We start from the raw sequence: 23655 nt of genomic DNA, 5'->3' as shown, positions 1-23655 counted from the left end.
CAAAGAAAGGGACTTCTGTGAGGAGAGTCCCCTCGCCTGGAGGCCCTCGAGGCACGGGACTGGGGAGGGGCCAGGGGGGAGGAAGGAGGAGGAGGGTCACCTCGGCGTGACATGACGCACGGTGCCTTTCCCGGGGCTGAATTTGAGGAACTGGGGAGGCGGCGGTGGTGAGAGTCAGTCTTGCAGAGCACAGGATGGAGCAAGAACTCCAGCCGCTGACTCCGGCTCGTGTGGCTGCAAGGGCTGAAGGGAGGATATGATATGGTCCAAAAACTTCTCCTGGTGTTTTTCCGCAGGCGGCTGAGCCAGAGGCCGACTGCTGAGGAATTGGAGCAGAGGAACATTTTGAAACGTAAGTGACTAAACCCATGGCAATTGCTGATATTTTGTGGTGGCTTTGGTTAGTATTTAATTGTAGGCCACAGGGTTTCTCCCATGTGCCTGTGTGGAGATGCTCGAGGACCTTTCTGATGGCCGAGGCTTTGTCCTTGTATGTCTGAATATGTAGGGCAGCCTCCCAGTAGAGAAGACAAACTGGGATCCCCGTGGCTTGTAGGGGCGCACAGACTACAAGGAGAACCTTTCCTGCAGTGGCTGGAAAGTCAGGGAAGCTGAAGTCTTTGAGAGGACTTATTATCGAATGATTTTAAGGAGAATCAGGCTCACCATTAAGCCAAAATTAGCTTAAAAACTGCAAATACTCTATTGATGGCTAACATAAAGCAAATTGCCATTTGAACTGGGACTAGAAAACATGACTTTCCATTGCATCCGGCTGCTGTGGAGAAAACTCCCCTCCCTTTGAGCACTAAATTTAAAGTCTAAGAAAGCAGTTCCAAGTGAAGGTGCTTCATGTCTGTCTCTCAGGACACCCGCAGCTGGCCGATGGTGCGCCTGCCTGATGCAGGGAAAACCCGCTGTCTGTGGCTCTGGATGGGGAAAATGAATGAGCCCGTGCTGGGTTCAGGACACAGAGATACTGGAATCTGTACAGAAAATCCACTTGGTGCTCAAAATATATATAGACACAGATATATATAAATATATAGTATAAATACATAAAATTATATATATAGTAAATACATAAAACTAAAAGAAAGAAGCATCTTAGGGACACCAATATGCCTCAGTGTACTGGGAGAGATTAAACAATTAAAAAATAAAACCTCAAACCTCTCTGCTCACATCCACTCCATCATTATTACGATTCTCCCCAATGCTTTCTTCAAGATAGTCGAAATTTCTAGTTTAACCCATGACCCTTTCTCCCCCCACCATGCACTCTTTTCTGATTTTTCTCCAAAAAAGAGAAATACATGCTGCACGGAGCTTCATAGAAATGCTATGCTGTGTGCACTGAGTACACACACACACACACACACACACACACACACACACACACACACACACACGCCAGTGGCTGGGGATTTCCGCTTGGACCAGACTACACTGTTCTTGTTTTTACTTATCTCCCCCTCCGCATGTGGTCTCGGGACACAGCGTGTTCTGGGAGGCTTGCTGAGGGTGCGCTGTTGCTCTCACCCACAGGGAGGGCTGTGGCAGGAGGGCTGTCACCCTCGCCCCCTCTGTGTGACCTTTGCCATCAGCATCCTACCTGCTTGCTTCCATGACCCTCCATAGGTGTTAACTTCAGGACTGGCCTCCCTCCCTCAGCTGTGAGTGCACCGCACATCTTTCCTAGGTCTTTAGGAATTTGTGTATATATATATATATATATTTTTTCTAACTGGGTGCCCTCAAAGGTTTCCAAGCTTAATATTAATATGCTATAATACAAATTAGAATAATTTCAGCTGTTTCTGTGGTCAGGGAAGTGGTTAGCCTATAGGATGTCTCCCTTTATGCTCCTGTCTGATACCTGATCCATTATAACCTTTCCATTGCTGGAGAGAAAGAAAAACAGGCGTCCATTTATTCCTAAACTCAGATATCAGGTGAACCTGCTTCCTTCTCTGTCTGTCACTTCCTCACACACGTAGCTAACACATACCCCTTGTCTTCTGAAGGAATCTCCATACAATTTACCTATGGGGCCACCAGTACGTATGGCCAGTGACCTGACTCAAAACTGCCAAAAGCTGACAACCTCTGAGAGATGGCTCAGGTTCCAGAACACAGTGCTCCTCTCAGCATGGAGAGGGCTCTGGGAAGAGAGGGTCTGACAACCCCGGCTCAGCTCTGGCTCACTGGATCCCTGGGAGGCCCGGCAAGTCCCTCATATTGGGTTTCTATTGCCACTTACAAAAATACTCAGATCTTCCAGATTGTTCCTTATTTCTGGTAAGCCCGGGGGCTTAGATTCAGGGACCAAAGTGGCTTCACAGACCATTGCCATGGTTCTCTTTTGTTCTCTTCCCTCTTCTTACCCTGTTCAGAGCTTCGGATTCCAGAGATGCTTGACCAGATCCAAAGAGGTTGATCAGTTCATAGTTTCACAGCTTTTCAGAAATGAACTCAGTTTTCCTGTTGGTGCTTGTTTTTAACCTGCATTCTGGAACTTTGTTTTCCCAAATATGTTTTCTTTTTTAATCTATTCTGATTGCTAAACAAGAAATGTTCCGCAGTGTAAGAAAACTGCCCACAAATTGTTCTAAGACTTATTTTCTGGGCTTTCAATCCTTTGAGGAACCATCTCTTTGAAGGTGCTGGTGGGAGGTACAAAGAGACTTCACGGCTCGGCAGGGGGCTTGGAGGGTCCGTGTCTGACTCCAGACCCACCCTGCCCCGCGCTTGCTCTGTGCGGCAGCCCGCGAGCACGTCGGATGCTCATTCGAGCAGACAGTGAGCGCACTCTGGTGGTCTCGGGGATCTCAGCAGATGGCGGCATCGGGGGCCTCTCCTGGCCTCTCTTTCCAGTCGCCTAATGGGGTCATCTTGGTACCCTCAGCATGAGAATTCATGACCCTGGGTTTGTAAATGGCTTGAACGAAAGGTACAGATACCACAGGTGGTAGCTCGTGACCCCACCCCCCAGAGGGACCGAACAAGCACGGAGATGACAGCCTGTGCTCTGTGACAGATGCCAAACTTCAGGTCTCGGAGGGGGCCTGAAGGACAAGAGGAGTCTGAGGCCAGGAACCAGGAATGACGGGGAACCAGGAGGGCCAGCCCCAAGCAAACCATGATGGGGAAGAGGCAGCATGTTCTAGCAAGAAAAAAAAGCTGGAGTGTTTGTCTAATTAGCCCTGTTGCGTGTGACCAGTCATTTTACTCCCCTGGGCTTTCACATCCTCGTTTACAAACCAACAGAGGAAGACTAGGCAGGTCTTGTGGGCCCCTCCAGGCCCTGATGTTCTGGGAATCTGCACGGTAAGCAAGTACCCCAGCTGCCTCTGGGCACTCACCTTCCAGAACAGACCTTCCCGTCCATCCCTGCTCCCACCTCAAATGCAGCCAGCCTGGCATCTCCTTTCTTCTGAGTCTTGCTTTCTGCCACTCAGTGTAGCTCTGGCAGATTAGTTCATACTAAGATATTAATAGCTGACTAGTTTAATGGGTTTTAATCCATTAAAAGATGGAGATTTGCATTTGTTAAGGGAACTCTGGAAGGGAGATAGGATCTTTAAATGCAAAGGAAGGTGCTCTGTCAGGGGGTGGGGGCTGGGACACTGTCCGGCAAGTTGCAGTGGGGACCTTTGGTGATGTGGGCGTCTCTGGTGCCACCCCCATACAAGATCCTGAACCCCACAGGCAGTCACAGAGGCCAGATCATGCCCTGGGGGTGTCACGCAAGGGCCTGAGTGCTGCTCTGAACTGCCATCCTTCCTTCTAGTGGGAGGTGTGCCACCAGCTGTGCCAGTCGCCTGTGGCTGTGGCTGTGGTCGTGCTGCGGGCGCTGGCGAGGAAGGGCAGGCTGGGAGGCCGCTTCTGTGCACAGTGGCCTCCCTCTTTTGAAGATCTGTCCTCTCCTGATAAGATAAGTTTTTAGAGAAACATAATTTAACAATCTTCCTGATAAGTTTTTATAGAAACATAATTTAACAATCTAAAAGTGAGAGAACAAGCACTCTTAACGGACTGGATGCCCAGATCAACCTGGAGCAGATTCATTTTGCTGCCTCCACTCCAAATTCAGTGGGGGAGAACCAGAAGCTGGACACAGGTGGACTTTCATGATTTCCTTCAAACTGGGCAATAATAGGATTCTACCCATGCTTCCATTCTAAGGCCAGACAGAAAGTGATGGACCCAAGGTCATTCAGTTAGCTGAAAAGCAGAAATAACCCCACATACTCTGCCCTACACATCTCTGCTCCCTGCCCCAGACCCTCTTCCCTGTGGCTCTTTAAGCACCTGAAGAGCCAGCCCCCTGACACAGTAAGCTGAGAATATTCAGGCCCCGCAGTTGGCCTCCTAAGGCGCTCCTTAACATTCTGAATGCGGGCAGTTGTGTCCCACAGTGCAGCCTCACACACGCACTGTGGATTTCTTGGAAGATTCAAAGAATCAATGGAATCAGGGCTTACTAACGGTGAGCTTTTTGAAATTCCTTCAGCGCAGCCAGCACTGCATTTCGCGGTGGCTGTCTGCTCCTCACTGCGTTTCCAGCAGGCGGAGGGCACCCCGGCTGGCCGGTCTTCTGTGCTACCCCCACAGTGCACCAGGCACAAGGCCACATCAGAGTGAGGCCCCTCCGTTGCTGTGAGGCTGCAGGCAGAGTTGAGTGAGGCCCAAGTCTAATCCAAAGAAGGGAGCCTCACCTCCCCCCAGATGCCCTGTCACCACTAACAGCACCACCACCCTTCTGGAACTTGACTTCCTTGCCTATGGCCACACTGCTCAACACAGCATTTCTGCCTAGAGACTCAAAACCCCACGTGACATAAAGAAAACCAAACAAGAAGGTCAGCCTGCTCACCAGCAGCTTGAAACAATGCAGGCCAGCTGGAAAGCATCCCCCCAGGCAGGAGGTGGCCAGGGCAGGGGGCAGGGGCTCCCTCTTCCCCCTTGCAAACTGTGAGGTGCGTGGGCCAGAGCCTGCAAAGGCTCAACAGATGCACCTATGTGTTGCACTGCTTACCAAAATCAAAAGCATCTTAAATATTTCTTGCAGCTCGGAACGAACAAGAGGAACAAGAGGAGAAAAGGGAGATCAAGAGGAGGCTAACTCGTAAGGTGAGCAGGTTTCTCCATGCTGAGAGCTGGGCCCGGAGAGGGTGGGCTGCCTCAGTGCCTGGCCCGTGGGAAGTGACGTTCATGGTTCCATTCCCTGGGTGTCAGAGCAGGCGGCTCTCTCCACTCTCCAGGACTCTCCAGGGGGCAGTGGTCAGCTCAGCTCTGTGACTCTCAGTCCTTTTGTCTGGGGACATTCAGTCTTGCTTGATTTTGTGACATCTGCCTACCCCAAGAAACTAGTTATCAGGTGCATTATATTTTCAGTTACATTGAATATTTTTTTAATCATTCACTGTAACCCCATCCAACAACTGGAAATTCATCCTCAAAATCAGTAGTTCAAATGTAATGCAATTATTTGATATGACCCTGGGGAAGTATATACTTTACTTGCCTTACCTTGATACTGTTCTTGACCTACTAACCAGGAGCGATTTAATTTCACTATGTTAAATCCAAATTGAAATACTGAATTAGGAAGCTGCCAAAAAGTACTAACCTTTAATCAAAGTATTTGAAAAAGCACTTATATAAAAATTCTAGCTCTATGACTTTCATCTATTTTAACCCCAAACATGGATGGCTTGGCAGTACAATGTAGACCCAAATCGATCAATGCTATATGAGTAGCCTCTTTAATAATAAGCTCTTATTTGGGGCTATTCTTGGATGATGTTGACAAGTCTAATTAATTGATGACACAAGATAAAATATTCTGCCGAATAGAGTGTTTTTAATCAGCTTCCTACAGTGACCATCTTGAGAGAAAGATACTCAAATCTTAGAGACAGTTAAGAGACCCATTAAAATTGATTTTTAAAAGCTTTGTTAATGGATTTTTCTCCCTAGAAATCTTATGCAAAGGGAGAAATTCAGAGATCCCAAAATATCAAGAGCAGTTATTAAGGTGATGATTGTGTCTCTCAACACTTTCTCTCCCTCAGAGCCTCCCAGACATCTGGTGATAAGCCAGACGCCGTCCCAGTTACAGATGAGGGTAAACAAGAGCCTGCAAGGCCAGGTGGCAGGATGGTGTGCCTCTGGCGGGAACAAGACAAGAGCTCTGAGCTCACTTCACCCAGGCGCCCTCTCCCCTGTCAAGGTCTGATTCTCTATCCATAGGACCCAGTCTTTGGACACAGGCCCTCTTTTTCTTGGCATGGACTCATGCGGAGATGCCTTAGCTGAGCTTGAGATGACTAGGGTATCAAAGGAGGCTGGTGACAACCCCTCATTTGTGACCCAAGATGGTCTAGACATTCAAAAAAAATTAAATCAGATTTTCATGAAGTTCGCTGAGTTGAACGCTGGACCCACAAATTCTCCTAACCTTTAGGGTTTCTTGCTAAAAACGATAATTGAGGGGAAAAGAAACATAAATTTAATTCTAATGTCTTTAAAAAAGAGTATACAATTTAGTAGAGAAAAACTCAACTGACTGCATAGCTTGGCATAGGGCAAGGGAGGAGGGTTCCCTCCCATGCCCATCTCCCCTAGGGGGTTAATGCTAGGGGGAGGTACTCCCGAATAATCCACAGTTCTTGCCAGCCTCCAGGACAAGATAAATGCCTCTTCCTCCTGCTGGCTACCTCACCTTCTTCTAGGAAAACTACCTTGTCATTTCAGCACTTGCCCCCCCTTGGGACTGGCTTGGGGAATTAGAATGTAAAATGAGATGTAAAGAAGGGGGTGGTTGTTTGTAAGGGAAAGACTGGAAGAAGTGCTCACATCTGTTTTCCCAACAGAGATGTGAGCCTGCCAACGGGTAGGGAATTCCATATCACCTCCTAGCCCAGGGCATGTTCTTTTCCTGGGAAAACTTTATCACCCCAGGACCAGATGCCACTGATGGTGCCTGCTTTTCAGTTCTTTAGCCTCAGCCCCAGGATTTCCTCAATACAGATCTATTTAATTTTAATGTACAGTGAGAAAAATAAAACACAGTAACTGATGCTGATAGCAACAGATGAGTCATTTTCTTCAGCCAAATTGAGACTAGCCTAAAAATCATATGCTTTGTCTTTTAATAAATCCCCCTTCCAAAAAAATGCTAGCTGGATAAGTGAATGGGAGGAGGGAGGCGGGGAGGAAATGCTCCTGGGTCAGGTTATATTCATAGAGGAATTTGGGTCTCAGTAAACTCTTGTGTTGAGTATCTGATTGCAAATGACGTTACTGCTGCCATACATTGGAACATAATGCTCCTTAGCCCTTCTTCCAGCCCATCCTCCCTAGAAAACCAACCGTGGCCACAGGGAAAAATGCACTGAGGAGAGACCTTGGGTTCCTGTCTTCCAGCCCATCCTCCCTAGAAAACCAACCGTGGCCACAGGGAAAAATGCACTGAGGAGAGACCTTGGGTTCCTGTGCCCCCCAGGCTGCAGCCAGCCCCGAGCCAGAGCCAAAGTCACCCTGCAGAGCGCCACATGGCAGGGCCGGGGAGCTGAGCCCCGGTTCACAGGGCAGAGTCCGGGCAGGCCCTGGCCCACGCACCACTCGAGACTCCTGGGGGCAGAGGCCAGGCCCCTGCGCACTTACTCCCTTCCCGCTCTTAGGCACAGCGCCTCACTGACTGGGAGACGCCAAGGCTAAGGTCTCTGTGGATTCAGGCATGAGAAATAGGCTCTGACCTTCAGACCTAACTTTTAGTTTTCTGTTTACTCCAGACTCTGCCATAGGGTCTATTAGTAAAATTCAGACCATGATTTCCAGAAGTATAAACTAGAAATTGCCATGCTTAACCACCTTTTTAGTATCACTTGGAAAATCATATCATTTGTCCAACACCCCAGGGCAAACCTGCTAGTCCTAAGAAAGACAAACTGGGCATTTTGAGTTGGAGTCCTTATTTATCTGGGGTAAATATGGTAAACAGTAAAGGTTTGGATCTGTTTTAATGACAGTTCAGAAGTCCCCCACACTCACATTCTGGAGTCAGGATGCGCCACCCAAACTGATCCTAAAGTGTCCTATCCCAGGAAAGCCAGGGCGGCCTTGGGGCCGACTGGAACCCCTTGATGGAAAACTACATGTAGGCTGGGCAAGTGGCCAGAGCCGCAGCCCACTAGGCCTCTGATACCCAGCAATTCCTGCCATTGGCCCAGGGGGAGCTGCAGGCTGCCTTGGCCCTGACTGGGGCCTACCAGTACCTGTCTCCATCCTATCTAATACCAGCCAAGCAGTCATCTAATTATACTTTTCCATTGTTGACCAGTTGGCAGCCAGTTGGAACATTTTGGCAACAGCTGAAGATGTGTGGCAGCTGCATGATAGTCAGAGCAGCAGGGCTGGTTTGGATTTATTTGTACATTTGTTCTGTAGACCTTTGTGGAAAGACTGTATCTGACTGTATCTTCTATTAATAGAATTAAATACAGTCTAGGGCTTGGAGGAAAAACTGCTTTTAAATAACATCGGTTAAACATGAATTGACAGCATCTTAAAGAGAGCAACTGTGTTGCTCCAGAACAAATAAACCTAATGACAGGAAGAGATAATAGAAACATCAGCCTTACGTTGTTAAAGTACAAAGGGTGATAGTGAGAAACCCTGGGAGATGGTTAAATAAATACGAATTCTCTTTGTTTCATTCCTCCAGCCCAGACCTGTGCAAAGGGCCCATCTCGAATCTCACTTGGCATAAACTTGGCATAGCTCTGCATTTGTGAACTGACCTGCCCTTTGAACTTTTTGAGGTGCAGGGTCTGCTCTGACCTCCTAAGTTAGCATTTTCCCATGATTGTGTACCCTAGAGTTTGCAGGCTGACTGCACACACACCTTCTTGTTTCTAAAACACACACATATTTGAAAGGATTAACAAATCCATCTTGCAGAGAGCACTAAATGTGACACAAGGACGTGGGTTCACAAATCCAGAATGAGACAGAAGCATTGTGTAAGGTTCCTGTGCCTTGACGGGAGAAAGGACTGATATGGAAAATCTACAATGGACACCCACACAGAAAGACAAGCTGCTTGTAAAGACCAAGACGCCACAGGGTTATTAAGAAAGAGACAGCCTGGCTGTCTGTACGGGTAGGCCTGGAGGTAGCTGAAGGGACAATAAGCTCTCTCTCTTAGAATCCTGGACAAGTCCTAGGCCCAGGAGTCAGGAGTCCTGGGTCCCCGCCCAGCACCCTGCCTGCACATCCTGTGTGATGTGTCCACTGCCTCTCTGGACCTCATTTTCACACCTACAAATTCACAGATGAGCCAATGATCTAAACTTCTCTGGTTGACCGGGTCCATCTCTCGTCTTGCAGCTCAGCCAAAGACCTACGGTGGAAGAGCTTCGGGAAAGGAAGATCCTTATCCGCTTCAGTGACTATGTGGAGGTGGCTGATGCTCAGGACTATGACCGCAGGGCCGACAAGCCATGGACCCGCCTCACCGCGGCCGACAAAGTGAGCAGAGGGCCCAGGAGGTGGGTGGTGGGTCCTCATGCATCGGCTTGCCCTGAGGGGCTTCCTAGCTTGCTGCCGGGAGCCTGTATTGAGAACAAGGAGGCCAGAGCTGCAGTCTCTGTAGCGGAGTGCTCAGTACCCGCTGGGCAGGCAGGGAGGGCCACTGCTCCAGCACCTGTGCCCACAGGCTCCAGAGAGTCTGCAGAGAAGCCACTGAACTGACGGCCCTGCTCCAGGGAAGGCATGAGACAGACGTACGATAGAGGACAGGTGGCATGGAGGCTGTGCCCAGAGAGAGAGGCTAGCACTTGCATGGGGATAAAACCGTTCAAGAGCACCAGGCTGCAAGCTAGTCACAGACCTTCCCTGCAGAGCACCCTGTCCTCAGCACTCAGCCAGGGGCTGGTGAAGCCAAGGGGAGACAAAGTGGCTGTGCTTGCAGTTCCCACGGCCTGATGGGAGGACACAGATCAGATAGCAAAGCACCAAACTAAGCCCTCACCCGTTTGGAAAAAAGAGTAATAATAATCTGAAGTTGTTTTAGAAGGAATGCAGTGATGCAAATGAAAAATCATTCCTTCTTCCCATGGGAACATGCATCAATGTGAGCCTGTGCTTCGTGCTCCTTTGAGACTCTCGTACAGTCACCATGAGGAGCTGGAGGGCTAAGGGTCTTTATTTCTTCAAACAAAAGTCTCAAAATGTGCAGATGACAGTGGGAAACTCCCGGACACACCAGGGACCTTCAGCTAGGGTCCTGCCTTCACCCACCCATCCGTGCCCCAGTGCAGGAGGGGTCATCCACAGCACAGACTCCAGCTGGACCAGTTGCAGGGAGCACAAGTGCAGGGAAGCTGCTGTGCTCGGGTGGGAGGGACGTAGCCAGAGGCAGACACCCCCCAAAATGCCTCCATGCAGTGGGTCAACTGCACAGATCCTGATGAATGGAAACCTCTGCCTTCCTCTTAAACAGAGCACTGGCACCTTCCCTGCACAAGAATCTGTGGTGAGTGACCCCAGGGCCTGGCATCACCATGCACCAGACCAGACCAGTCCCCAGTCGTGTGTCTTGTACCTGTGAATGAGAAGGGGGCTCTGCCCTTGCTGTCTTTCATTCACATGTTGTAATCTACTTGTTTACCAAGGATGAGGGTATCAGCTGATGTCAAGGCAAAGTACAAGCTGTGCTGAAGCTCCAAGTAGCTGGTAGGCAGGGAACTATCCAGCTCCTCAAAGGCTACTGGGGACAGAAGAACAGAAAGTGGTGTTCCCCCTGCAGCTGTTAGCAGGCACTTCCGTGGGGATAGCTACACCGATCCTACCCAGTAATGACTTTACCACCCTCTAGCTCACAGTCCCATCAAAGCAAATATCAGCCTTGCAAAGAGCTATGGAAAAGGGCACATGTTTACAGTTTTGGCCCCCAAGAAAGACGCAAGGATTTCTCTAAGCCCAGGCACTTCTCTAGTCCAGGCCCACCCCACCTCTCTGCACCGGCTGTCCCCTTGGCTTCAGCCACATCTGTGGGCAGTGCTGGAAGGATGAGACTGTTCAGGTTCATCTCAGGATATCTGAGGTTATTCAAAACCTGTCTCAGAGTCAACAGAGTGAAGGCCTTATAAATTGAAGGGAAAAGGGCAGCTGGCCATCACCCATTCCCTTAATTTCTCTCAAGAATGTGATCCACCCCTTCTAGAAGTGTCCATTTTGAGGCACCGCTGTGCCTGTGATGGGCTTAGACTGTTTACCTAAGGAAAATGGGAGGTTGGCATTGAAATATGTCCTCGGGATCCTTCAAGTGTAAGGCAGATGTACATGCGCTATGAAAGCCTAGATGGGGGAAGGAAAAAATGCCCCAGGCAACATCCCAAATACCGTTTACAATGTGGAATGGTGAGGAGGGATTCTCAGTAGTGTCTAAAGGAAGTCTCAGGTGTATTTTTTTCTCCCAGTGAAAGAATCCACTTTACATACCTTGTCATAGAAAGGGCTTTGTTGTGTAGCTTGTCAAAGAAAAAAAAGTATTGTTAGAACTGAAATGGAAAGAGCACCCCTTCCCACCTTCCTTCTGTGCATACCCATGGGCTTCTCTTCATTCCAGGCTGCCATTCGAAAGGAGCTCAATGAATTTAAAAGCACTGAGATGGAAGTTCATGAGTTGAGTAGACATTTAACAAGGTTAGTATCGAGGGTTTGGGTTGTTTTTTTCTTTTTATCCCTTCAGATTGTAATGTTTACTTCCAAACTAAACGATCCCATCTGCTTCGGGATCCCAAGCAGTGTGGGTGGGTGGCTGCAATATGGGAGGAGATAAGAAAGGTCACGGCGACAGCCTCCTGACCACTGCAACCCAGGGAGGGGGCACTGAGGGCCCAGGCTGAAAGCAGCCCTTGGAAAGCCTGGTTTGTAACTCATTGGAAATAAAGACCTGGTAAGGGCCAGACCACTTACCAATAAGCCCAAAGTGGGTTTTTATGAAAATTTCAGCCGAGGAGAAAAGATCGTTGCCAGTGTACAGCCAGTCAGCCAAGGCCACACCTGGGCAAAATGCCAAATTCACATGGTATTTACTCAGGGGGTTCATGCCTGTGATTCCATGTCCTTATCCTAGACAGGCTTGTGTGCTGGTATTTGGGGAACTGAAGCATGCAGAGATTTAAAGGGTTTAAGGTCACATGGCTAGTTGGTGGCAGAGCCATTGACTTAATTCTTACATCTGTCTCCTATGGGGAACTTTGAGAGAAACAGGACATACCAAGTACTTTGGTCTGGACTCAGAGCCACTGGGTTGGGTTCCCCACCTTGCTGCTGAGTCCAGGCTGCGCGCACGGGCCCAGGGCCACCGAGGCCGCCTGGGCTGGCCCCCGGATCTCCATGTTACCCTGCTCCAAAACCAAAGGCAAATTCCATGAGGCTCACATACTTGAGAAGTTCTGTGGGGATGTGCCTATGGGCTAGCCAGCTGCTGTGAGAAACAGGTGGGTGGGAAGCTTGGACTGTGGGATCCAACGCCTTGGAAGCCCATTGATTTCATTATTTGTTTTCCTAGGTTTCACCGACCTTAACAGTCATGTTATGCTGTCTTCAAAACATAAATTTATAAGAACCATAAGTGCTGGTATTTATTCACTTCCCCATTACAATGTAAATCTTCTGAACTGCCTTTTTTAAAAAGAAGAAGAAAAATAAAAGGAAACACAATCAGGATTCTATTTGCGAAAATATTGACGGTTGCCGCTCCACGGTCAGAGCTGCAGGCGCACCGCTGATGCCGAGGAACTGGCAGGGCCTGAGCGAAGACTTCCCAGCACTTGGAGCATTCCTGGTCCTCTCTGGCCAGGCCTGGCAAGCGCTGCATTTATTTAGGCTCCAGTGAACCTCCTCCCCGAAAATGTCTATCACCCAAGTCCAAAGAAAGCTGAGGCGGGGTTTGGCCTGCAATTGACTGTGGAAAACAAATGGTGTGGTTGGCCTTCTAGACTTGGCCAGCCACACTCCTCTGGGCATTGCATCTGGTTGGGAAGCCCCTTAGAAGGAAGGGGCTGAGAGGGAGCACTGTTCTCAGTTGCCCCTGCCCTTCCTCTCCCTTCAGCCACCATCCATACAGTGGACAGAAGGGAAGGCCCTTTTCTGGAGAAGTCTGTGGTTGGCTGTTGGTCCTGAGAGTGTGTGGGCTCCAGGGGCCGGAGGCTGGGCTCCAAGCTCCCATCTTGTCCCCTCAGACTGAGCTGAGCTGCCTTCCAGGAAGCTCTGATTTAGAAGGAGAAAGTTTTCATCTGCTCAGTTCAAATTAATTGACACATTCCTTGTTCAAACAGCCAAATGTCACGGGTGATTTTACGCACACAGCCAGCCGTGGCTCAATGGTATCCATGAGTATGAGTGTAGGGTCCCTGTCAAGGTAAGAGACTGCTTGGCTGCTGTTCATTTTCTGTGTGTGCCTCAGGGCCAGTGACCATAAGGCTTTGAAGTTAATGGCCTCTGAGTATAGGGCCAGTGCATGCAAGCCAGAAACCATTCCTGAAAGACTGGCTTTCCAGCCACTGATGGCCTTCCAGTCTCCTTTCTTTGCACTTACAAGTTTTGAGAAGAGGCCCCAGGGTTCCGCATATACTAGAATTGTGCAAACACCAGCCATGCCTCCCCATGCTGTACCTTCCCACTCCTGTTCATCTGGAGAGGATCCGACCTCTCCCTCCCTGCGCTGGTGAAGGTGACTGGGGATGCATCTCTGTCCTACCCACTTGGGACCACAGGAAGGCAGTGCTCTGTTGACAAAGGGCCTCCGAGAATAGGATGTGCAATGAGAGGAAGGACAGCTTCCAAACCCTAACATCCACCTTCACGAAGCCCACTGTGGCTTCTTCTGTGTTCCTTCCTGACGAACCCTGTAGGGCTCACAGTTGCAAAGCTCTGTAGTGGTCTCGTAGTGACCACGCTCTTCCCAGGTAAGCGCTCGCTCCCCACCACACAGGCCCAGGATTTAGAAAGATGCCAGCTTGGCCTTCACAATAAAAGAGTTAACCGCTCCCCATACCAAACCGCGTGGGAAGCAAATTACTCTTGGGAGCACACCCATCAATGAGGCCATTTAATTTTCTGCAGGCATTAACAGCTCCTGGGACCAACACTAACCCAGGAGCTGTGCATATTTTGGGGGAAGCTCAGGGCAGTTCTTGAGGCAGTGCCCACCACCCATTGCAAAGCTGTCCTATGCTTTTCTCTCAGCACCTGGAGCGAGGGCACCACTGCCCAGCCTGAGAGGGATGGCATTACTAGTTCCTTTTTTCTTTGAATGTTGAATCTGAATAGTTAACTACCATGGTTATTGTTCAGGGAAAATGTAGTGGGGATTTTAGTGTGGCTATAAACATAGTCTTCCTGTAAGGCTTACTGACATTTGAATGTGCAAATGGTATGATGAAAGATGTAGGGCTCTTTCGTTTAACTTCTCTGTGGCAGGCACGTGTCCAGGCTGAGGCGCCTGCCCTGCCAGGATTTGAGTCCGAGCTTCCTCTAACTCACAGCTGCGCTTCAGGCAGCTCGCAGTGCCCTGGCATGATGGCCGGGCCTTCCCTGGCCCAGGAGCTGGTGCTAAGGGAATCACTGCATTGCCTCGACTTCTCCCACAAAGGCCAATGGCTTTCTGCTGGCTTTGGTTCTTGGGCTTTTCAGATTCCCTGGGAACATAACACCCAAATAGATTTCCCTGCAGCCAGCCACCCAAGTTTGCCACCCAAAGTGCCCTATTGTTGCAGTCCACCTGGTACGTGGAAGAAATTGAATGCAATTTCCACTTCTCTCCCTGCAAAGCACCCCTTCCCGAAGGCACTTGCAGGAGCTGGGGGTGCACCTTCCACGCCACTGAAAGCCCGCCCACCCCGGAGTGGGGCTAGTTCAAGCCCCATGTAAGCGGCTCAGTAACCTCAGTGGACCACAGGGCAGGCCCTCTGCTGTCTCATTCCTGTCTTGAAATCTGGAGATTTTAACAGAGATCTACCCCAATTTTTTTTGCCACATTGTTAGGGCAACTGAAAAAAATGTGTTACTTTCCACGATGACAATTTGACATTAATTAGGAAAAAATGTGAGATGAGGTAGAATATTTAATTCTATTATTTAAATATTCTACTTAGAATATTTTTTAAAGCATTCCTTTTCTGAAAAAGCTGCAGTTTCCAAGTAAAAGTTGATCTTTGTATAAATTCTCAGTTGAGCCTTTTGTCGTCTGGATTAGCATGAAAGGAAAAATGCAGTATTTCTCAAAATGTTTCCCTCTCCAAATCAGACATTGCCCTGAGCTCCCCATCTCTATCCGTGACAGGAAGGATGACCAGGGGCTACTTGCTTCTTGGAAATTGCTGATGTGTTCCTCTCCAGAGGCCCTCAGAGCTCTGTAAAACTTTGAACACTTTAGCCTTTATGTCAGATTAGAAAAACCAAACGGCGTGACAGTAGATGTGATGAAAACCTCTGAGTTTTATTTTTCTCCCACTTACAAACGTGTATTTATATTTGCCGAATGAAAATCATGGTGTGTGCTTTGATGAATGGAACTTTGGGCTCTCCCTGTGCACAGCCAGTGGGTGAAGGTCACCTTAAATGACTCTTTTCTTCCCGTTTGTCGGTTAATCCACAAACCAATTGCTTTTTCCAGTTGCTTCCCAGGTGTCTGTACATAGTTTGTCTTTGTATAGGAGGACTCCCCTGTGTCCTAGTTTGACACATGACGGCTGTGTGAGGAAGACAATGTAAATAGAATACAAATTAAACTGGATCTCTATGGCCTAGGTTTTGTACATACAGAAACTGCATGGTATTTAAATTATTGTTTGTCTCTTGATGATGTATGCAGTTTCTTTAAAAACAAACCAAAAAAAAAAATGTCTAAAAAATCTCGACTCCTGTGTGTTTTATCTGCCGCCAGCAGGAACCACCAGAAACTCTTTGGCTTGGGAAGGGGGCTTGGGGACAGGAGAGGGTCAGGTCGTCAGCACAGTAGTAAGAGTTATGGAGATACAGGCCCACCTTGTGTATCTGGTATTATTGGAGGAAGGAAGGGTTGTCGCACATAAATTAACTTTCTAGATAATATACATAATGAAGTCCTAGGAGCCCAGGACTTTTTTCTACCTAACTTTTTTAAAGAATATCTAAAATGTATTGCCCAAGTATCTATCCCCTTTAATTAGCAATGATGAATGTAAATTAACTTGTAAAATTAGTCATCTACAATATCAGATACCAGCCAGCTTTATACAGCAACATTACCTCGGGGGCCTTCGGCATGTCACTGCCCCAAAGCAAAAGCCCCAGACACTACTTTGCTCTTTGATGCTCTTTGAGTACTTACCTCTGCGTTCTTAAGAAGCCTGATTGTCCTATAAAGCAAGGAGCTCAATTGCTTTACCTTCTGGTCCCAAACTTGTATTTCTGAATGTTTTGGGGAAAGCAGGAGGGGCTCTAGTGATCGCTGGCTGCCTTCTCTGTGGGTGAAGCTAGTGGATGACCTATCTTGGTCCAGCAGTGTGGGAAGGTGGCTCTGGGAAAGAGGAACTGAGAACAACACTGCTCCCCTGCAGCGGAATCACCCTGGGATTCTGGTCAAAGTGTGGACGCAACTCTGTAGGTCTGAGTGGGCCTGAGATTTTGCACCCCTAGCTATAGCTTCCAGGACATGCGGCTGCTGGTGGTCCAGGAACCAGGCCTCTGAGTATCAAGGGGTGGGAGAACAGTCCACGGGGAGCCACTTTTCCTTTGCCTGGGAATCCCCAGCCTCGGAGTGCCTATGGGCACTGCCTGTCTCCTGGCTCAGCCGCAGCAAAGCCGTGGGACAGCAGTGTTGTGCAGCAGCACACCGAGGGTCCAAGCGCCGGCTCTCACCTGTGCAGCTGGGACTGCAGCAGGAGCGGCCGAAGCAGAGAGGGTGCGAGGCTCACAGGAAGGTCAGGTTTCAGGTGAAGAACATGTCTCTCCTCCTGCCCTCTGCTCACCTCCTGAGCTCTCTGACTTTAATCTGCAGTTATTTAGGGGGGTAAAAAGCCTATAAAGAATAGCTTCAGTAGGGCCCCCGAACAGGCTCTGCCTTGCAAAAGGGAAGGAAACCGGACACCATCCTGAGGGATTCCTTTCTGAAGCAAGTGAAGGTTATGGTTACACACTCAATAGGTGGAGGCAGCCTGGCATGACCTCCTCGGGTCTGTTCCACCATCCTGTGGCAGAGAGAAGTGGTGGCTCTGCCACAACACTAACTGGGCAATTTTGGCCAAGGTATTGGATTTCTCTGGGCCTCAAGGGCCTCATCTGGAAAGTGGGGGCACTGAATTGGATGTCCTCTAATGTCCTTTAGGGCATCAGCTTTCTATGATTTGGGTTTACATGAACTTTTAAAACACTAAACTTAGCCCTTAGGAAAGAGTAAGCTTTAGGGGAGTCCTGCCAGGCAGTCTCCAGAAGAACAGTCTGGATCCCTCCCCGCCTCAGGCTGGCCTACTGGACAGCTGGTGGGCAGGGCCCTGGCCTCTCCATGAGCTTCTGGGGTACTCATCCTGAAGCTGCTAACAACCAGATCACCCTGTGTTGTCCTGTCTCCACCACCTTCTGGGCAAAGCACCTGGGGTGGGCCTGTGAGCCTCGAGCAGCGCCGCTCACCACACAGCCTGCTGCCCCGCGGCACTCCACATTGGAGGGCACTTCAGTGATGGGGTTGCTTACAGCTGACTGTTAATCCACAGGACTGGCTGGACTCGAGGAACGCTGCCTGGCTGGCTGGCCACAGGTCCTAAGCGCTCTCCTGGCCTCAGATGACCCCCATCTCTACAGCTAGAGCACCTGACCCAGGCTTCCAAATGTCACAACAGCATAGTGTAGATGTCAAGGGCATATGGTGCTGAGCCCAGAAGCCCCAGGGTCCAATTTTGGCTTTCAACGCTTACTAGCAGTCTAACTGGGCAAGTCACTTACACTGTGCCTCAGCTTCTTCATCTGTGAAATGGGAATAATAGCACCTATTTTATCAGGCTGCTTGAGGGTTAAATAAAAGTGAGTGACATATAGACAGGTCTTGCTAGGTGTCAGCTCTTTCCTACACATACATGTCTCCCAAGCACCTCAAACCCAGTATGTGCCAGACTGTTGTCAGATTTTCAAGCCCCATATCTCTCCCCCAACCCTGTGCCTCCTCTCTTCCTTTCTCAGTGAATGGCACTACCTAGAAGTCACTTCTCCTTTCCACTTCTAGCTGATGGTGAACACCCACCAGTTACTTCTAGAAGCTAGTCCACTGCATTTCAGTTGAGGCCCTGTCTGCCTGGATGGGTGTGATCATGGTCTCCTTGCCTGTGGCCTCTGCCCAAACACAGACCCACTCGCACCCTCTCCTGCTGGACATCTACAGAAGCCCCATTGTCCTACCAATAAAATGCCAATCCCCAGGGCACCAGCCTCAGTGCTGGTGTGGCCTGTCTCCTGCCACATCTTCCTGGAGCCCTACAAGGGGGCTGTTGACGTGGCCGTGTTGTGATGATCACCTCGGGAACAACTGGGGCTAACAGGGGGCTTCAGGGACTGAGCACCTAAGCTTCCCTGAACGGACCTCGAGAGGCCCCACTTAGGCAGCCTCAGGACTCTAATGAAGAGCCAGGTACTCATGTGGGCAAAAAACACCCGATGGTGGGAACAAAGAGCTGTCCCTTGTGGTACCTGGTGTGTGGCATACAGCCTCTAACTCAGCCTGTCTGGGAACTTGATTCCTGTCGATACCACCACTTGTGGCTCCCAAATATTAAAACATTTATATCCAAGTGTTACATGTTCCAGTCAAACACTACATACCTTGCATGGTGCTATGCCGTTGTTGTGCACGGTTTCATTGAATCCTTAAACCACCATGTGGCTTCCAAACCCGGTCTGTTTGACTAAAACTGCTCTTAACCGCCTTGCAGGCTATGCATGCATTGCTTCACCTCCACTTTCCTGAGTTCACACACTCAGCTTCCACCCAGTCATCCCAGGGGCCTGCTCTACATAATAGCATCATTTTCTGACACCAAGAACCACAGTTCAGGAAAGATACCCAGCTCTCTCCAGGTAGAGAAAAGCTGTTTCCTTAACCCAGAGCACTAAGGGCAGGGTGAGCCTCCCAGCAGGAGGGACCTCACACAGCCAGGAGACAGTCAGCCAATATTTATGACTTCCTGCAGAGGAAATAAGGTTGGAGGAGGCGGCACTTGCACAGCTTGGGTCCCGCCTATGGCCGTGGCAAAAGCAGGATGAGCACAGCATGCTGCCTAAAGCCCGAGAGGAGAACACATCTGACATCTGATCGACTGTGGCAGGCAGCCAGTTCCTTTCCTAAATGAATTTGATAAAAAGGGGTTCTGCTCTTTATGTGCCATTAATCAAAAAATGCTCCTTATCTCATACGAGAAAGCCCTAGTCACCCAATATCTCCATGGTGCAACACCCCAGATGAAGGCACAGACCCTGTGTTAAATGAATTAATGGATTTGTTTGCAAAGAGGGGGAGTAAACCACAAAAGCAGAATTTAACTGATTGTTCTTCCAGGCTATGACGAACCAGTGAGGCTGCACGCTGCACCGGACTGGCCTTCCAGACACCTGTTTCTCTGCTCTTCTACAAACGGTCAAGACTTTGCATCTCCTGATCTCCAGGGCTCAGTGATATCATTGCTCTTGTTGTTCCTTTAATAAAAAACAGGAGACAGAATAATGGGAAGGAGAAAAATGTGGTCTGTTTCTGACTTACCAATTGGCACAGGAACACTGTCACTAACACCCGGTCCAGTGGGGGTCTCAGAGGTCCCTGAGAGGCTGGCTTTGGGAGGCGTGCGATTTCAGACCCACACCAAGAAGGGGGCAAGCCAGTCTCTTCAGCTGCACAGGTAGAAATCTTACACACTGGTTAACCTTATTGTCTCAGGAAGTCCCCTCCGTGGGTGGAATCAGGGTGAAGGCGTTTGCCCCATGCCCCGGTGGGCCAGCACCACTGAGTAGCCTGGGAGGTGCCCGTGCAAGAATGTCTCTGGGGCTTGTGGCCTTAGCACTGAGCCTCCCAGAAGGAAAGCCTAGTGTGCTGTCCCTACAAGGCCCTGCAGTTACATCGCAAAATATCACGCAGAGGCTGGCCTTGTTCGCACTATGTGCTGCCCCTTGTCATTGCAGGGGCGAGCACGGGGGACACTTTTCCAAGCCAGCATTCAAATGCTTACTGTCTCCTCCGCAGCCTCCCTGCTCAACAACCTTCCAGCCATGGCCGCGGGAGCCCCTTGTTGCAGTTTGACTCTCATGGGTTTCCCTCAGTCTGTCTCCCTGACCTGGTAATGACAGCCCTACAGTGGGCAGGACGAACCCCTTGGCTGCCCCTTCTCACCTCCTAGAGAAGCACGTGCTACACCATGTTCGTGTTCAGGCCACCAGCAGCCACGGGGGATGGGAACGCAGTGCTGGGTGGGGAGTCACTGTTCACTGCACACCCTCTTGTCCTGGTCGCCTTTTATCCCCACAGGCACTTATCCCCTTTCCCTTAAAACATTTCATTACCACTATTTTTTTTTTAAGGAAGAATTTAAAGTACATATAGTGCTGTTTACCTTTACCTTTTCCTTGTCCTTACCTGAACAAGGAAACTTACCTGTATATAATGTGCTTGTTTGGACAAATCCTATTTCAGTCATAGCAGATTTTAAAATCTAGGTTCAGGACACACTAAGGATGCAGGTGTTCGTCAGACCATCTAGCAGCTGGTAGAAAAGTGGAACCCATCAGGCCAAGCGGCGAAGGGCTCCTCTCACAGGCCTCTGCCCACCAGCCTCCATGGGGGGAGAGGCATGCCTCTCGCTAGTTGCAATTCATTGCAAAGACAGGGTTTGGGCCCCCAGGAACCAGCTGGCTCTGCAGGAGCGGAATCAGCGCAGGTGCCAAACACAGTTAACTGGAGCAGAGCAGAGGCAAAGGACAGAGAGTGTTGGCCTTGGGGTTAGAGGGTGGTTGGGAGAGATTTGAAGACAAAAAGTTCTCTGATTTGTACAGAAGTGTGGACCATTCAGCTGTGGCTGACAATCCTGCTGTCGGTTCTCGTCAGTAGGAGAGAGCAGACACTAACTGCCGATCACTAGGTCCACTCACCTGGCTCGGAGCAAGTGGCTGGGGTGGAGTCACTCGGGTCTCAGCAGTGCGGGGAGTTGAGATGCCCGCTGGGTCACCTCTCCAGCCTCAGCTCAGTGCTCCTGAGCTGCTGGAGGGAAGTTTCTCAAGGCCCTCTTGAAAGCTGTTTGTGCAGCCCCAGCTTTTTCCCAATAAAACCACACCGGCATTAATGGTGACAGGGCCTGTAGTCCAACCCCTTCTGGTTACAACAGAGGCAGCAGGGCTCTGCTGCCCTCAGCATGCCCAAGTGGGCAACCTTAATGGAAGTGCCGGAAGGTGTCCAACTGCCTACGTTAAGCTTCACCCCTGTGCACCCCTCCCTGCCCACATAGCACTGGCGGCTGCTGCTGGTGGGGCTTAGGGTCCTCACACCATCATTCTGAGACGCCCCCAACACCAGCGGGCATGAGTGCCACACCCCAGCACTGTGCTGGACCCTTTCATCCGTCATCCCCATTATACAGGCAAGGGGATGGGGGCTTAAAAGGAACATGATCACACATCTAGGAAATGGCAGAGTGGCACTAAGAACCCAAGGCTTGACTCTCAAACTGGTTCCCTTGCCCCCTGCAAGACTAGGGAATCCCACAAAGGGTGCTCAGAAGGATGACAGTTTGCTGAACTGTATCTACTCTGGTAATGTCAGTTAGCATTGGATTTAGCAGCCTTCACATAACAAGCAACCCAAATAGTGGCTGAAACAACTGGAATTTTTTTTTTTTTAATGTAAAGGAAGCCTGGAGTTAAGTAGGTAAGAGTTTGCAACCCCATCAGTGTACCACAGCTCTGTTTTCTAACCCATTATCCTTGTCATATGGCATCCATCCTTGAAGTTGCCTCATGGTCCAAGCTAGCTTCTGGAGTTCCAGTCATTATGTATGTGTTCCAGGCAGGAAGTAAAAGGAAAGGTGACCTGCCAGCTGAGTAAATTTCTCTTTAAATAAAAACCTTTTCTGGAAATCCTGCATAATGACTTTGCTTTCCATCTTGTCTATCCCTTTTTTCATAAGAGGCTGAGAAATAAAGTTCTATTCATACACTCCTACTTCAAATAAAATTGAGGTCTAGTTAGTGAACAAGGGGAGGATGTATATGGTTGGTAAGTGCCACAGAGCTATTATTCTTGGTAATGAGCTGACTTGGGGTAAGGTTATAGTGAAACCACTTTCAGTGGACCAGCAGGTATTGAGAAAAATTCACAGAGAAAATCCACATCTCAGTACTGAGATAAGATGCAGGTTTTGATGAAGTACTGGACAAACTTTTAGCAATATCCCTATTGTCTAGAAATGAAGTCAGACTAATCACTTAAAAATGAGAAAATGGCACAGGCAGTGGCATCCTCTGTGGGGTATTTATTTCTTTAGCAATTAGGGATAAACCTCATACCAAGGGAAATTTACATTCCCTAGGTCCTTGCTTCTCAAACTGTGGTTCCAGGACCAGAAGCACTGGCGCCACCTGGGAGCATATTAGAAATACAGAACCTTAGGCCCCACCCCAAGCTACTAAATCATAATCTGCATTTGAACAAGGGTCCCAGGGGATTCCTGCTCACAGGAAAGTTTACAAAACCCCTTTCAAATGCAGGACCTAAAGAACCTGTAATGGGCCTCTAATCTCCTAAAAACCTCCTCTCCTGAAGCAATTTCCTAAAATGTTTAATCTCTAGTGAGACTAAATGCCAACTGAGAACACACATTTTAACTGTCATCATTTGTGATGCAATAATACCTAAAGTTTACCAGAAGCTTGTTCTGTGCCAAGCACTAACCTAAGGGTATTGTGTCTTTCTGCACTAATCCTCTCAAAAATTCTGTGAGGTGGCTACTATTACTGTCAGCCTTCCCATCTTACAGATGAGGAAACAGTGCCAAGTTACCCAGCCAGAGGCATCGCCTTGGGACAGCTGGACCTTCTGGGCTTTAAGGCTCAGAGAACGGACAGGGGCAACGTTTCAGGATGAGGGAATAGCTGAGTGGAGTATGTACGCTCTAGACAGGGAGCCTAGAGGCTAGCTATGGTGAACCTGTATAACCCCCTTTCCTGCCAGGAATCTCACTTTTCTTATCTACATATTGGGAAGGGAGGTGTCAGCTGGATGACCTTCAAAGTCTCCTCCAGCCCTGACATTCTGGCCCAGGTGTGCCTCCCTGTGATCTGGAAATCAGTTGGCATGAGCAGCTGCCTACCCTCCTGGCAGGTTCACCCAACAGCTACCAGGTCTGGCCCAAGCCCAACTCAGTCCAGAGGCCCAGATGTTGGACAACTGGAGGAAACAAGCACCCTCCCAAGCAATCAGAAGCATATAAACACAGCTGCTGCCCACCACTCACCAAGCCCTCCCATGCGGCCCAGGTGGGGGCAAGGCACTAGGCGAGGCCCACTTTCTGCAGACTTCCAGAAAAATTAGACTTGATAGAGTTGTTTACAAAGGAAACACCTGGC

The 23655-nt window shown here is 49.3% G+C and overlaps 1 protein-coding gene across 16 annotated transcripts in view; it reads left to right on the top strand.

The window, feature by feature from the left end:
• Positions 1–12747, top strand: part of PHACTR1 (phosphatase and actin regulator 1) — a 509978-nt gene extending 497231 nt beyond the window's left edge. For 14 of the 16 annotated variants that reach the window (XM_073224522.1, XM_073224529.1, XM_073224523.1 and 11 more), the window contains 5 exons: positions 297–352; positions 5075–5136; positions 9400–9540; positions 11642–11718; positions 12590–12747. In XM_073224522.1, the coding sequence (XP_073080623.1) occupies positions 297–352; positions 5075–5136; positions 9400–9540; positions 11642–11718; positions 12590–12605 (352 nt within the window). In that variant the 3' untranslated portion in view covers positions 12606–12747. The other 2 variants (XM_073224528.1, XM_073224526.1) reach the window with 2 other exon arrangements.
• Positions 12748–23655: the final 10908 nt, after the last annotated feature.

The sequence above is a fragment of the Manis javanica genome, chromosome 16, assembly GCF_040802235.1.
Source record: "Manis javanica isolate MJ-LG chromosome 16, MJ_LKY, whole genome shotgun sequence".
Classification (NCBI taxonomy): Eukaryota; Metazoa; Chordata; class Mammalia; order Pholidota; family Manidae; genus Manis; species Manis javanica.
The sequence above is the reverse complement of the archived record's forward strand: the minus strand, read 5'-3'. Positions and strand labels throughout refer to the sequence as shown.